The following is a 15,882-nucleotide window of genomic DNA, read 5'->3' on the forward strand; positions in this document are numbered from 1 at the left end:
CGATTTCCTGCCATTTTAAGGAATCTTACAACAAACATATTTGCTTCTGCTTACAGCTCTTCCCACTTTTATTATGTCTTCAGCATTCTGTTTGTTAGTAGACAAATCAAGAGGGCTGCTTGTTCCAAAATGTCAATTCTCACACCTACAAATCTCTAGGGGAAGAGACATGGGTTGAGAATTTTTAAACAAGCTGTCCTTGGAGGTTGTTATATGTACAATCATGTTTGAGAACCACAACCTTGGTTTAAATTCCTAGATTGGGATTGCTGGATCGATTTTGAACTTGAGACATAATGCCAAACGGCCCTTCAGAAATGTCAACCAGTTTCCATTCCCACAAACCGTGTGTGACTAATTTAGGCTCTTTTGTTTGGATCTCTCTGTATTCCACGATATTACCTTGTACATTGCTTCCTAGTTTGTCGTCAGGACAGTAACGTACTTGTAGGCTATTTAGCGCACGTGTGTGTGCACCCACTAAAGTTTCAATTTGAGGTTGAGCACTTTTCTTCAAATATGTTAATTATTTTGAGGTTCAGGAGGCTTTCTGCATATTCTGTTTAATGATACCCTCTCTTTCTCTCTCATCTCTTCAACACCTTGCCTCGTGTGCTGCTCTCTGTCTGGTCTCTAAGCCGTTGTCTTCGGGGCTGTAAAACCTACTTTTCTAAAATTATAGTGGATAAATGAAGGTATAAACTCTGCACAATTAGTACCTCCAGATGGAAAACAAATTCTCGTTCTTTCCACAAGAAGTCAACTACAGTCTACCCTCTGGCCCCCGTTGGATCCCCCTAGTTTATCCTATTCCTAATCTAGAGTCCTTCTGCTGAATTCTCCAAAGTCTTAATCCTACCAACTTCCAGTCTCCCCATGTCAGAACTAAAATCCTTCCCCTTAGCTACGTAAGCATCGTTCCTTTACTGAACTCCAGATTTTGTAAAGCAAGATTCTCCTCGTACTAAAGTTCTAAATAAAACTTTTTCTCCTTTTCAAAAGCTATCTTCCTCCTACCTACGAAACTAGATTTCTTTGAATTTCTTTGTCCTCAAAGTAAAGAGCTATTTCCTCTCCTAAAGGAGACAGAAAGACTTTTTTTTTCTTTTTGACTAATTCATTAACAACTAACCTTTGACAATTAAGATACAGACATCTTACAAGGTATACACAGCAGCCTAAGAGGTCATGTACCCTGGAATATTTAGTAGGAGGGTGGGTCATCTCAGACTTAATATAAAGTTTACATTAGTCAGTTTATGACAATTATTATTTCTAATTGTTGTGTCTTAAAAACAACCTTTAAATCTATGCAGAGAATAAAGCTGTGTAAAACTAGACATAGGTAGGTTATCTGTATTTCATGTTGCCCAAAAAAATATAAAAATGTCTTTTTCTTCTAATACATTTATGCAAGTGGGAGCTTGCATTCTAATACAGCTTTCTGAACCAAATCATTTTATAAACCCTTTTGGATCAGAGGATGTTAAATCCATGAATGAGAACATGAATGTGAAAGGAAAAATGGGTTAATACAAGCAGAATGTTGGGCTGGGGACCTGAAACTTTCTCTTCCCTTCTCTGAGCATTTGTTTCTCCCTGGGGCTGTCTCTATGTGATCTGGAAAGACAGTGAGCTGAAATTCCAAATATTCTTTGACAATTTCACATGAGACTGAAAAAAATAAAAGGATTGTATGGTTTTGATTTTATAGAGAAGCATTCTGTGCAACAGCGATTTAAAGAAAAAGCTGTATTCGCCTATATTTGGTCATTCAAATAATGTATCAGATTTCCCGAAAATGAGGACACAGGCGAACAGGAATGCTAGTAAATTCCAGGAGAATAAACACTATTCGGTGATTTCTAGTACTGCTGATTTTATTTTTCAACATTTAACAAACACCAGTCTGGCTTAGTTCTGGCGTGGTCTCAACCTTGAGAATGTAGAATTCAAATGAGCACAGAATTGTCTCAGAGACATGGCTACGCCATCTTCATACCCATGACATTTTGGACTGAAGATCTGTCAGAACCCCTCCCAAACATTAACTGATAAAAATCAAAACCTCCTTCAGGAACTGATTTCAGAAGAGAAAATTAAAACCTTTTGAGCTATATCCACTTACTGTCTACCCTGAGAAAACAACCCATTGTTCTGCTGTACAAATGACTAACTTGACTAATTTTTTCCCCTGGCTTGGCAGAATCTTTTATTGAACTGATTGAAATGACCAGATGTTTCTGCAGCTTATGTAGACATAATCTAAGAGACTCAATAATTGACTTAAGTAAACGTATCAGGATGTGGACTGGCAATAGAATTTGAGGATTCTCTGATGACTTCAAATCCCTTTTTTAAAAGGCAGGCTGCTTGTGTAATTGAAATGCGCAGAGATTGGCACCATCTCAGTCATTTACTTTAGTAATTTATAGCCTATTTAGATCTGAGCATCTCTGTAACTTTTGAAAGAAAGCAAGGAAAAGCTTCAGTATTAGAGACCTATAAAAATTGTCTGTGAGGCTGTCTGCTCAAAGTGAAATGAAATACTTCTCTGCAGAAAAATCCCCAGATGAAAAGATTGCAGCAGAATTTCATTTGACTCAGATTATCTAGAAAATGATACAATTGCATTTTCCTTAAGTTTTTGAGTGTTTTTTATGAGAATGTTTAATGCCAGAATTCTCCACGTTATTTTTTGATTCTCCATTTTGCTTTGAGCACAATTGCTGTGTTGTAATCTCTAGTGAAGATAAAAATATTCATTATAAATAACTCACCGAGGTCAACTTTCTCTTAAAAGCCTATCACCAGAAGAAAGATTTCAAATTGTGGTTTATTCCTTAGAAAAGGAAACAGTCTGCACATCTTTCCATGTCTAAAAGCCTGCTAACCTAGGCTGAGCGTGGGACGGAAAGACACAACAAATGTCAAACTTTGGGCTGGACGACTCACTTAGCCTCGGTTTTCTTTTCCCTCCTCTAAGATTAAAGATTCCTCTTGAATTTGTTTAGTAAACAAGGTTTCCGAATGTTTCTTATTTCCCTTTTTTTCCATTGTCCTTTCCTACCCCTCTCTTCATTCCTATATTAAAGAAAAAAACGTTTATAGAACCTAGGCACAGGCAGGCGTGCACACGCCGCCCCCTACACTTAGACCTAAGTGGGTGATTAGCACCTGTGTCCAAGAGTGCATACAAACTTCCTTTTCCTTAGAGCTTGGAGAGCAGAGACCATTCCATTCTGGTTGGCACTCTGCACCCAGTGCTCTTGGTAAACATTGTTGTCTATTAGCATAATAACAATCACACCAGCAAGTTAATCATTCGAGCGTTGTTTTTCCTTCGTATGGTCAGAGGCAGACTGGCTCCACAAGTCTTCTCCTGCGCTGGCTGACACAGGAACCTTCTTGTCCTTGATAACAGCCCATGTCAACGACAGACTGACTGCTCATTTTCTTTGCAACCCTGCCTCGCTGGGTTCATTGCTGCTGGCCGGCTGTGTTAGGGCGGATTACAGAGAATTCACATGAAACCTAATCGAGGCCTGCGTGATGCAGAGAAGAGAATAAAAATACTTTACGAGATGATTTGGATGAGATGTCACCCAGTGGGTGCAGGATCATGGCGGGTTTTTTCTGCAGACAGAAGCCATAACAACGATATATGAGCCATTCTCTTGTGAAGTGCTGGTTAGAATGATTGACGCCTGCAGATGTGCTGAGTCTGTGGCTGCAGGTGCCAGATGTTGAGTAGCACTTAGGGACGCTTGGTGGCCAGGGCCATTTCCTTCGGTTAACGATAGTCCCTCACTCTAACGCCAGCTCCTCTCACTCTTTATTTCTTCGTTGATTCTGGGTTCTAAACATTGAACAAAAACCAACCCCAAACCCATATGAAACAGCAGTGGCTCTGATGCTTTTTTAAAAATGCAGTTTTATATGGTGATGGTTTTTGAAAGAGAATTGCTTCCCAGGTTCTGAACACTGAACAAAAACCAACCCCAAACACATGAAACAGCAGTGGCCCTGATGCTTTTTTAAAAAGGCAGTTTTATCTTGTGATGGTTTTTGAAAGCGAATTGATTATTTTATTGAACTCAACGTGAAGGCAGTGGGAAGCCTGGCATTTCATAAGTTAGTGCGGTGCACACAATCTTCCATGGAATCCTCCAGTAAAGCTGAGCTGGCTATCGTCACCCCATGTTGTGGTTGAAGACCAGTGGTCAGGGAAATTACTAAGTGATTGGGCTGGGAATGGAACACAGGTTCGCCTGACTCAAAAGTTCTTTCCACTTGCCCCAGGCAGCCAGGGCACTGCTCCATGACATGTTCAAAGTGATTCTCCTCTCTTGTGGAAGCTTTCTCATTAGTGAGGGGTATCATGTACAAAAAAAAAAAAAAAAAAAAAAGTCAAAATCAGTGATACTCCAAACATCAATATCCATTTCTACAATATTATGGAAAAGATAGGAGTGATTCAATTTTATTTTCCTGGCTATATCCAATGGGATAATTGAGACACACAGGCAGAAGTAAGGCTGTTTCATGTCAGGATAGCACAATTTTAAAAGGGAAATAATCAGCAAAACAAGTGGCTTTTTAAAAAAATTTTTTAACGAATGGTTTTAATCTGTGTACCAAGCTTCTAAAAAGTTGGAAACTTTTGGATGATTTACTTCATTTTCACTCTTCACATAACTGTTAGGTGCTTTGTAGATACAGCCATCGTCTTTTTTTTTTTTTCTGTAAACTTTTGCTCCAGAAAGATGTTTTGAGAAAGAAAGACCTATTCAGACATTTCCAAGCCCATTTGTCAAGTGGATTACATTTGTGCCCTCTCTTAAAAAGATGCTTTACAGTGTATGAGAGCAGTTTTTGTAAATTAATATCATCATTAAAAATAAGCTGGCTTTCTTCTCTTCCTTCAACTTCTTGTTGTGCAAGTCTGCGGTGCTGGGCTCCACAGGCAGGAGTTTTGGCATGGCCCTGGGGCCCAGGGGAATATTAACTTACAAGGCTTTCCCTATTTTGTTTTTACATGTCTGAAACCATTTCAAATCTTAGCAACTGAAATACAAGTTATTAAACACACTTTGCTGGAGTGTAAGGAGGGCTTCCGCTCCACTCCCCCCACTTGTAGAAGATGATTGCGAATGAGTTCATGTATTCGGAAGACTTGTGCCCCGGCCGCTTCTGACATCTACCTCGACACAAAGCCCAGGATTATAAAAGGATAGTTACACAAAAAATGAAGCTGAGCTCATTTACCTAGGGTTAGATCCTATTTAAATGCCATCCTAGGGTTTTTAAATACCATTTTGCTTTAATAAATTTCATGTGTTCTAGTTGAATGGAGACACTGGCTGTCAGCTGAAATGGGAAAGAGTGATTCTTTGGTTTCTAGTTGTCAGAACCTTTTAACTTTGCACAGGTGTCTTTGCCTCCTTCCTTCTGGCTGGGCTCTATCCCCAGGAATCAGGCGCCGGATGGGGGAGGGGAGCTGATCTCCTGAAGCCTCCTGGTGATGTTCATTTTTATCCCCTTCCATTCCTGCCTGAGCAAGCGTGGCTGGGTACAGACAGGTCTGTTCCTCTCCATGTGTGTTCCTCCCGGTAGAGGGGCAGACACTGCCGGGGTACAGTCACAGGAGGCTGGGAAGTGTCTGTGGGTCTCCAGCAGCTGGAAAAGGTTTGAGGCTCTTAGGCAGATGTTTGCTGTTTCAGCCACTTCATTAATGTTGGAAACAAAACCCCTGACTATTCCTGACCAAAGCCCCACTTCATGATTGACAGCTGGGGTGTGCTTCTTCCCACGAAAGCCCTTTACAGTCTGAGATCAGGAGAGAGGGAGTGAAAAGAGAGAGATGAGTGCAAAATGGGAATTGGGCTGCATGCCGTTACTGAAAAACCAAAAATATAAAGGAAAGAGAGGCTCATTTAAGGAGAAAGACAAATGTAGTACAACTAGTGAAGATCTGAAGTCCCACCGTGTGCTCGGGTCTTACACACATTATATAATTATCCCAGCTTTCATGCATTAATTTATTCATGACGGGTACTGAGAACCTACTATGTGCCAGTGCTATGCTGGTATTGGTGATACAAGACGAATTGTCCAGTGGGTGAAAGAAATATGCAGAAGGCAATAATACAGTAAAGGAACCTCTAAGATAGAGGTAGGAACAGCAAGGACAGCCTTGGGGAGTGTGGGATCTTTCCCAAAGGAGGTGACATTTGAGATGGGCCTTGAATTAGTTTTCCAGGCAGCGAAGGAGGGAGGGGATGGGGTGCCGTGGGCATTCCCACTGAAGGGAAGAGCCGTGTAGCCATGGATTATGAAAGGCTAACCTTGTGAAGTACGTATTATGATTATCATTTACAAATGAAAAAACTGAGGCTCAGCTTTGATTATAAGCGACAGAAAGCTGAAGGTTCCAGACTCCCAAGATCTGGAATCTCTCTTTCCAATACCTGGGGGCTTGTGCTCTCAGACCCCCTATGAGATTTCTTGCCTCTGTGGTAGAAAATAGAAAAGATGGAAAATCCAATAAGCTATTATTTAATTTATTGGGTCTGAAGAGAGGGAAGGAAGAGAGGAAAGAAAGGAAAAGAGAAAGAGATGGAAGATGCGGAGGAGAGATGGGGGAATTCGATCCAGCAGAGGAGGCCCGGAGTGCTGGGAACAGTGGGGAAGGGGAAATGGACGGAAGCGGAGGAAAGGGGCCTGTGGCGGTGGAAGGAACCGGAAGAGCCGGCGAGGCTAGAGGACGGGACAAGAGGTGGAGGAAAAGACTGGGCCCGAAGAGTAACGGGGCGCGCGCGTAACGTGAGGGCCCGACAGAGGGTCCGAAGGGCTAACGCTCGGTCCCTCTCCAGGGTCACCGGGTGCGGTGCAGAGGCTCGGGGGTCTCCGCCACGCCGCGCCCTCCAATCCCACCAAACACGCAGTTTCTCGGCGCTGTCGACAGCTCTGCACTTTCCAGCGGGACATATAACTCCCCACCCAACAATGTCCTCGGTGCGAACCCCGCGCCCCTGGGAACGGTCCCCCGCTCGTGGTGCATCGAGTCCTTGCTCCGCCGGCGTCCAGGAGGACCCCTGGGTCGCAGCGCCGAGCGGCGCTGCCCGGGCTGAGCTGGGAGCGTTCTCGGCCCCGCGCGGGGCAGCGGACAGGCCTTGGGACCGGCCACCGCAGCCGCGGACGCGCCGGGCCCAGCGCGGCGACCTCTGGGCTCTGCGGCGGGACGCGCGCAGCTACCGGGACACCCGGCCGCAGCTCTCGCGGGCCCTCAAGCCGCCGCTCCGGGAGGAGAAGAATAAGCATAAGGAGATATCATGAGAATAAACGAAAACCGTTCTAAATGGAGAGGAGGAGGGGAGGGGAGCCAGGGCGCACGCAAACACCTCGGGAATGAAGTTCCTCAAAGGCGCGTTGCGGGCCACGTCTAATGCAAGGCTCTGATTCGGTTTATTACTATTTTCTCTCAGTGCCTATTAGTTCTCCAGGCTTTCCCCTTCCCTCTGAATTGAACCACTGGCCCTGGCGCGCGCGTCCACTTGCTTCCGCGGCGACTCGGGCTGCAGGGCGAGCAGCTCTGCAGCGAGCCCGCCGTTACCTGGGGCCGCGAGATGTCACCATACCCAAACTCGGTCTCGGAGAAGACCATCCGCGTCTGTAATTCTCAGTCTCCTTACCGTGCGTTTCCCTTCCGGCCCCGTGCAAACTAACTCCCAGGCATAATTGCGCGAAACCGGCAGCACCGGCAGTTTCTGCCGAGAGCGGGCGAGGGGGCAGGACGCGGGCAGCGGGAAGGTCCGGGTGCCGAGGCTGGGTGGGGTCCCCTCGCCCCTCGCCCAACAATTCCAACTGAAAACAAAAGTTCGTTCAGATACTGATTGGGACAGACTCGGAAGTTAGGCGCCCAAGAGGCAGAAGACAAACCACCTAATGAACGCGTGTCTTCGCGGCTCCCCCAACCCTACGCGTCGCCAGGGACCCGGGGACGAAAGCCGTGGTGCCAGAGTATCGGGCACCAGGAGCCACGACCGGGCTGACTCGCCGCACCCGGCAGTCCCGCTGCGCTGGCCCTTCTGGGGACGAAAAAAGGTTTATAAACAGAGCTCAAAAATAAAAAGGGAACACGTGCTTTTGATTACTTTTTTTTTTTTAACAGTTTACTATGGGGATAACGGACAGGGCAAAGGTCATTGATGGTTTGGTATCTCCGTGGAACGGTCAAGTTCGCGATCGCGGCGTAGGCTCCGGGTGCCAGAACGCGCGGGCTGGGAGCCGGCTGCGAGCGTAGGGGACGCTAGGGGCGGGCGCCGTCCTTGGGAAACGGCGCGCGGAAGTCCACGTGGGGAGGCAGGAAGGCACTCAGCTCCTCGGGGACGCCGGTTCTGGGGCCCGCAGTCTCGGGAGCCTCGGCGAAGTCTCGACTTCTTTCTACTAACAGACCAGGACGTGCCCGCCCGCCGGCTGCCGGCGATGGGAGCACGGCTCGGAGCGCGGCAGGCCCGGCGCGAGGGTGGCGCGCGGGGCTCCGCGTGGGCAGCGGCCCCCGGAGGCCTAGCCCGTTGGCGGGGGCGGCGCGCGCTCCCCGCACCGCGCGCACACACGGGCGCGCACACTGCACACACACACCTGGAGCTCGTCCCAGGATGGGGGCGGGGAGGAGAGCCGGAGCGAGTGTCTTAAAATAGGCACGCAGACAAGCGTGAGACGCTGAGAGGCTGGAGAAGGCTATCAAGAGCGGCGGGCACGAGGCGCGCAGGTCCGCCCCGGGAGACACAGGCGGGCTGGGCGGGGTGGGCGCCGAGCGGCCGGCCCTCCGCGCGGCTCAGCACCAGGCCCTGCGGGAAGCGCGCGCTGATTGACAGCTGCACTGTCCCCAAAAGGCTCGGCGAAGATGCTGATCCGCGGGTGGGTCTAGACGCGCAGCCCGCGCGCCCGGTGCCGGCTCCCCTCCGCACCTCCTGAGCCCCGCCGCCTCCCGGTCGCCGAGGAGCCGGCCGGAGGCCCCCGCCGGCGCGCCAGCCCCGCGGCCTCGGGCGGCGGGCGCTCGCCCGGGCTCACCATGCACTGCCACGCAGAGCTGAGGCTGAGCTCGCCCGGCCAGCTCAAAGCAGCCAGGAGGCGCTACAAGACTTTCATGATCGACGAGATCCTCTCCAAGGAGACCTGCGACTACTTTGAGAAACTTTCCCTCTACTCCATGTGCCCGTCGCTGGTCGTGCGACCCAAGCCCCTGCATTCCTGTACCGGTAAGACGGCCCGCGGGAGCGCAGTGGGGTGTGGCCGCTTTCGTGCCGGGGTCGGGCGCTTGACCACCTCTGTCCTCCCACCCAAGGGCGAGAGGAAGGGGCCCGGGAATTGTGGGCCCCTGCAAGAGGACTAGACTTGTCCGAGGCGAGCATTGCAGAGGCCTCTGCAACCTGGAAGGGGCCCGGCAAGGTGTCAATGGCAAGGTTACAAAGGCAGTCAAGGCAGCGCGCCCCCGAGAGCCGGCGCCCCGCAGCGCCTGGGATCTGCTGGCAGGAGAGCCTTCCTCCTTCCCAGCGCTGCTGTGGTTTTCAGGAAGAAAGTTCAAACCCTTGACCTGGTTGAGCACTTAAATCATTGTCTCAGGAAGTGGCGTTGCTTCTCACCTTGAGTTAACTCGTCCAACTTCCTCCTGTCTCCACTGGGAATTTTACAAGTAAGTCAGTATCCCGAGGTTCCCCGCAAAATCCGCTGAACTTTACTTAAAAGGATCTCCCTCTGGGGAAGTAGTTCTGGAATGTGTCGTGTTGTGGAGCCAGCTGAGGAGGTCAACCCTGTGAGTTTTAAGTGACTAAAAAACAATGATCACGATAAAAACACTCCTCAAATCTGGTTTGCTTTCTCCACAAGAACGAGACCCGTAGTAAAAATAAAGAACACTTAATAAATATACTTGAAAAGCCATAGGTTTATGTAGAAAATAAATCCAAAGTTATTTCTAAAAAACTTGCATTAAAAGAAGCTCCAAGTTTCATAGTGCCCTGGCATTATAAGGATTTAGGCTCTCCAGACGTGGGTATAGCGAAAAAAAAAAAATTGAAGCAATTTTTATCAAAAAAGTTATTGACCCTGCTTTCAACTGAAGGTAAAAATTTAGTATTTCCAAACCGAAAGACCCTTTGAGGGTATATTTGTTGCATGGGTAGCATGAAATAAATGAATTTAATTGTACTTACTTTGAAAAAGTAAACTGAAAAGATAGCAGTGGCTTTGAAAGATATTTTTGGAACGTTCAGGCCAAGAGGCTGCTAGTACACTGTGCTTGGAATACTGCATTTTCTGTTGATTCCATTGATAGGCTCTCTAGGACAATCAGTAAATACGTGTGTAAGTACATACAGTAAAGTTCTTTTACAACCAACTTGTTCCTACATGTATTTGGTAATAAAATGAGTATTATACTCAATTACTCCTTTGTAAAATACATTTTGTCTGTAAGGTGGAATTAGGCCTGGTAGCCCAGAACAAGACTTGTAATACTGCATTTTAAAAGCCAAGAAATATACGAAACAAGATACGAAGAAGAAATTTGAAAAACAAGATAGATGTGATTGATGTTTTTACATTTGTATGTCTGCCATGCGTTACACCTGGGATGAGTTGTCTGCGTAGATCTTGGAGCGGGGAACTAGGCTGATTCTTGTTTTGAGCATAAATAATCATTTGCCATGAGAACTCAAATCCCTTAAAGGAAAAAGAGAGGATCCGTTTTAATCGTAAATCTCTCGCACCCTGAAAAGACACTGCGTACCTGGAGGTCCCTAGGACAAAGCAGAACAGCTTCTCCTAAGCACCTAGGCATAGCCTGATGCGGGCAAACTTTTTAGCGACTTCGCGCCATGCATTGACTTGAAGGCAGCTTTTCCTGGCCTATTTAGCAGTCACAGAACTGGATCATAGAAATCATGCCAGAGGAAGAGTAATAAACAGCCTCCAAAAACAATGACCCAGTCATCAGTCGAGGCTGACTAAGTTTTGTGTTTTATTGAACCTTGTGTGGGACATACATCGGAGGAAAATACAGCGATTCATATGTACTTTTGTGAGTGTTAAAAGTGAATCGCACATATTTCACGAACTAAAAGTTGTGCTCAGCCTCGTGCTTTTGGAGTTCTTTGATGGTTTGTGGGAGAGGGTGGTTGTTGGCACTGGCGTTCTTGCCTTATTGTTCCCATGCTTGATTTCTTTAGGTTGTTCTTTTGAAAATGTGTTGTGATTTTGCTCTAGTTGAGATTTAAAATATAGAAACTGGGATTTGCCAGTGGAATTAAACCCACAAAAACTGGCTACAATAGTCCATCCTTTCAGATCATAAGCTTTCAGTGGGTTTACGATTACAGTTAAAGCCTTACGTGTATTAGATCATGGGAATACCATTAGCGACTTCTCAAAGGTTTTGCAAATACCATGCTTTCAAAGCATTTTTGTTGCTTTTAACAGTTATGTTCAGGATCACAAATCTTAAATTGGATGAACTTAATCTTTTTTTTATTAATTAAAAAACAGCAATAAGTTGCTGGCATTCATAATGAAACTATATATATATATATTTTTTTTTTCTGGGTAGAGATAAATATTTAGCACTTTTGGTGGAACCAATGCATAAAATGTTCAAATCAAGTGAAAGGCATAAATTGGAATTAAAGTTACTGAACTATCTCATCCTTTGGTTTGCTGTTTTAAGATTTATATAACGAACAGAAGTGACCTTTGTCAGCTTAAATAATGAAAACTAAGATAATAAAGTGACCACCGTGCACAGTAAATACATGAAATTGTGGTGGAAAAAAAGCTACAGCGTTTAAAAAGCCGCTACATAATTAGGCAAACCATGTCGTTCAGATTTAGCAAAATCCTAATGTCAGTTTATGATGCTGATCTCGGGCAGGAGAGCATGTATATTCAAGTAAACTGAGAAATGGAAACATTTCTCATCTGGTAGGTAATCACTTGACAGTCATTTATTATTAGACACCCTAACCTTGAGGGACTTCTCATCTTCAAAAACAATTGTTTATTTGAACAGGCCCTTCCTTATTAAAATAGAGTAATTTTAGTTTTAGGGAGCAATCTCCAGATTGATTTAAGTTTCCTAACAGATCTCCTGCATCACATAATAGATATTGAGTAAAGGAATCCTCCTCTTAAAGCCAAACTAAAGGAACATTTGTCATTAAATTTAAAATAAAATTTAAAAACCAAGCCCCAAGAGATCCTCCATTTGAAAAAAAAGTTTGTTATTCAGACTGTTGAGGAGGTATGGAACGTGTTTAGAATGAATTTAGTTATGACATGTTCTTACGTTAAAATCTGGTAACAGTAATCCTCACTCATAATGGAACTGTATTGCCCCTTAGAAGCCGGTGATGATCTCTCATAAACATTAGAACGTTGACGGTGATTGAAGGCCAAAAATGACTTGCAGTTTATGATATCATAAATATTGTTTAACTCTCAGGTGCATTGTTTTATTTTTCTGGTTGTGATTAATGTTTCTTGGTGGAAGAGTCCCTTGAACTGGCTTCTCAGGACGGAATAGATTGCAGAGGTAGCGGCACGGTTCCCTTTGAGGGATCTCTCTTTCAGTTTGATCTTTAGAAATAGGCAGACTTTCTAAATTTGAGGGGTGTTTGGAAAAAATGAGTAACTTGCTTCACAAAAACAAGGATGTAACAATTTACCCTAAGAGTTTTCATAAGATGATACTGAGAAACCTAAGTACTATGCATAATTACTTACAACTTATTATAATTACCGATACTTATAACCTAGAATTACCCTAGGACTTGTACACGCACATTTGGGGGGAGGTGAATACAGGTATTTGTACATTTTACAACCCATGGCCCCTGCATGACTTTTAGTGATTTCACTAAAACCTATAGTTTAATTCTTTTTGTCTCCTCTGGCAGAAGGGTTCTGTAGGCTCTCCCCGTGACCTCCAGCGGCCAGTCTTACAGAGCTGACTGGGAGGAATCACAGTGACCACAGACCAGCCTTCCTGAGCAGAACATACTTTTTTTTTTTTTTGCGAAGTGCTAGGGTCACATCAGGGCTTAGACATAATTTCAGCCCGCACTGTACACCGCCGTCTTTCATATTAGGGTACTGAGAAATCAGGAAGATTCTTCCAGCTCCATTACACACCCGGGATAAAGCTGTGCGGTCACACCCGAGGGACAGTTGACCAGCCATTTAAAAGGGGCATGTGGGGAAGGGTGTTTATCTTAGGAGCGGGCTTTGAGAACATTTTAGTCTTTGGTGGGTCCAAGAGAAAAAAGTTCTTTGGGGTGGTGTCCTTGGGCTCATTTTTATCACAAAGATTGGGTGTCATCCTGGTGAAAAATGAAATGAGGTGTGGACCTGTGCGATGGGGGTCAGGGAGTCTGCTGCCACTTCATGAGTTGGCTCCAGTGATTCCCCCAATCCTAGCTCAGTCTTTTAGTTGGAGACCAAAACCTGGAGTATCTTGGGAACCTGGATCCTGGGCACTGGAACGTTGATAGAGAAATGCAAACTGGGGGTGTGGAAAATGATCTTTATTAACAAGCATTTGTATTTCTACCAGAGGCAAATACGCTTTCATTAGCAAATCACTCATCACTGCCTCTCCTGTTCCCATTCTAAGGGTAAGTAAATTGAGGGAAGCCCAGGATAGAGGACTCATCCAAGGTCAGGATATATTTGGAGCTGAGCTCTTTCGGGATCCTCAGCTGTTGTCTCCTTACTCCTTAAATTTTATGACACCTTTGTTAAATAGAGACACTGAGGGATTCCTTAGGGGTCAGTTTTAATGAGTGAATAGTTTATTAGCAATTTATTCGCTGGTTCTCATTTTTCTAACAGCGAATGGGAAAATGATTAGAAATTTAGCAAGTTAAAATGCCTTTCCAAAGGTCTATAATCTTCAGTATCATTTAATTCAATAATTTAATTCAACAAATATTTACACTTGCTTGTTGACGGCACTGCCATTATTACTTTTTTAAATTTATTTAATTTAAATTATTTTTTATTTTTGGCTGCGTTGGGTCTTCATTGCTGCGCAGGCTTTCTCTAGTTGTGGTGAGCAGAGGCTACTTTTCGTTGCGGTGCGCGGGCTTCTCATTGCGGTGGCTTCTCTTGTTGCAGAGCACAGGCTCTAGGCATGCAGGCTTCAGTAGTTGTGGCACATGGGCTCAGTAGTTGTGGCTCGCAGGCTCTAGAGCGGAGGCTCAGTAGTTGTGGCGCACGGGGCTTAGTTGCTCCGCGGCATGTGGGATCTTCCCGGACCAGGGCTTAAACTTGTGTCCCCTGCATTGGCAGGCGGATTTTTAACCACTGAGCCACCAGGGAAGTCCACTGCCATTATTTTTAAGTTTATTCTAAGTCTTGGCTAACAGTTGGGATATTTTAAATCTTTCTCTGAAACACCTGTAGAGCCACTGCCAAGCTCTTTTTTGTGGTCCTCTAGAGTCTATGTGGGCACTTTGGAATTGTGAAACATTATGATAATTTAATCCGTTTGCTTACCATCTGGAATTTTCTCTTTGAACTCCACTTAAAGGGTATTATCAACACCAAAATTGTCATATTAACCTCCTTAAATACAACTCAACTGAAATTGTATATGCAGTAGATCTTTTATGAAACCAGTTTCCTGCAGGGTTGGTTGTTACCTCTGGCTTGAAAATAAAATTTGTGATCCCAGCGTGGCTGGTATATAGCTGCTGGTTTTAACGTACCTCAGGAATCTAAATGAGAAGATTGTTAGGTTTTTCCATCCCAGGAATCTATTTGAAAAGCAGTAAGGACGGTAAATTGTTGTTTAGATTGTAAAGAGAGATGAAAACAAAAAAAGGGAAGGAATAGGGAAAAAGAAAAAGCGTGGGTTTCTTTGAAGTTCTTGAAGCCACTTGATTCCGCCTGGTATGTAGTTCAGCGTCCGAATGACCCTGGGGGCAACACGAAGGTGGCTTCTGAAATTCTTCTGTCCCTGCTTGGAGAGTAAAATGCCCACGTTGATTTGACTTAGACACCTGCTGGGGCGCCTTCAGGGAAGAGCCTGGGCGGGGGTGGGGGTGGGGGTGGGGGGGTGGGGAGTGCCCTGCCCAGCATTTAGCGTGACTGAATCAGGGTTAACCCAGAAGCATTTTTAGGTGCTGTTTGCACTTTGTTTTGAGGTCGGGAGGAAGAGGAACAGAGACGGAAGTTAGGTGGGGCACGGATCTGAGGCTCCCGCCTTAGTACAAAGCCTGGGAACTTCTATGGGGGTTGCGGAGCCTGCGGACCACGCCGGCCACTCTTCCGCCCCCAGTGAAGTCAGTTCGCGTCCCTTGGCTACACCTGCTGCTGAACCCTTAGCTGGAACATGGTTAGAGGGCTGCAAGGCTTTGGATGAGGTGGACAGGTGGAGGCCTCACTTTGCATTCTCTCTTGGGGAATGCTGTTTTCCATTCCTGTCTCGAGGAGGTGGTGTTTGTACTGGGGCATCAGAGACGGACCCCACTGAGCTGGATTAGCCGCCTTCTAACCCAGGACTTGCCAAAGCCCACAGGTGCTTGCCAGACTGTTGCGAATCACTTGGCTGCAAGTCTCTTGGGAGCAGCAAAACAGGGAGGAAAAAAGAGAGAGGAGAGAGAACATTTGGGTGAAGACTTCCCACATGTGGCGAAGGCCCTCCGTCCCGCCTGGCATGACTGCCTCCGGGTCAGCTGCCGTGACGGTGGAAGGGTTGTTCCTCTGTCCACAGCACGGGTGACAGGGTTAGAATTGGCCTTAGAATTTACCGGGAATGGGGTTCAGACCAGGACCGTGTACCAACTTAGTGATGTTAACAAAATAAGAAATACTCTGACTCTA

The 15,882-nt window shown here is 45.7% G+C and overlaps 1 protein-coding gene across 1 annotated transcript in view; it reads left to right on the forward strand.

The window, feature by feature from the left end:
- The first annotated feature begins 8,541 nt into the window (after positions 1-8,541).
- BARX2 (BARX homeobox 2) overlaps positions 8,542-15,882 on the forward strand; it is a 66,177-nt gene continuing 58,836 nt past the window's right edge. Inside the window, exon 1 of the mRNA XM_079930636.1 lies at positions 8,542-9,263. Within this exon, the coding sequence (XP_079786762.1) occupies positions 9,077-9,263 (187 nt within the window). The 5' untranslated portion in view covers positions 8,542-9,076. The remainder of the gene's footprint in view (positions 9,264-15,882) is intronic.

Source organism: Stenella coeruleoalba, assembly GCF_951394435.1.
Source record: "Stenella coeruleoalba genome assembly, chromosome: 8".
NCBI lineage: Eukaryota > Metazoa > Chordata > Mammalia > Artiodactyla > Delphinidae > Stenella > Stenella coeruleoalba.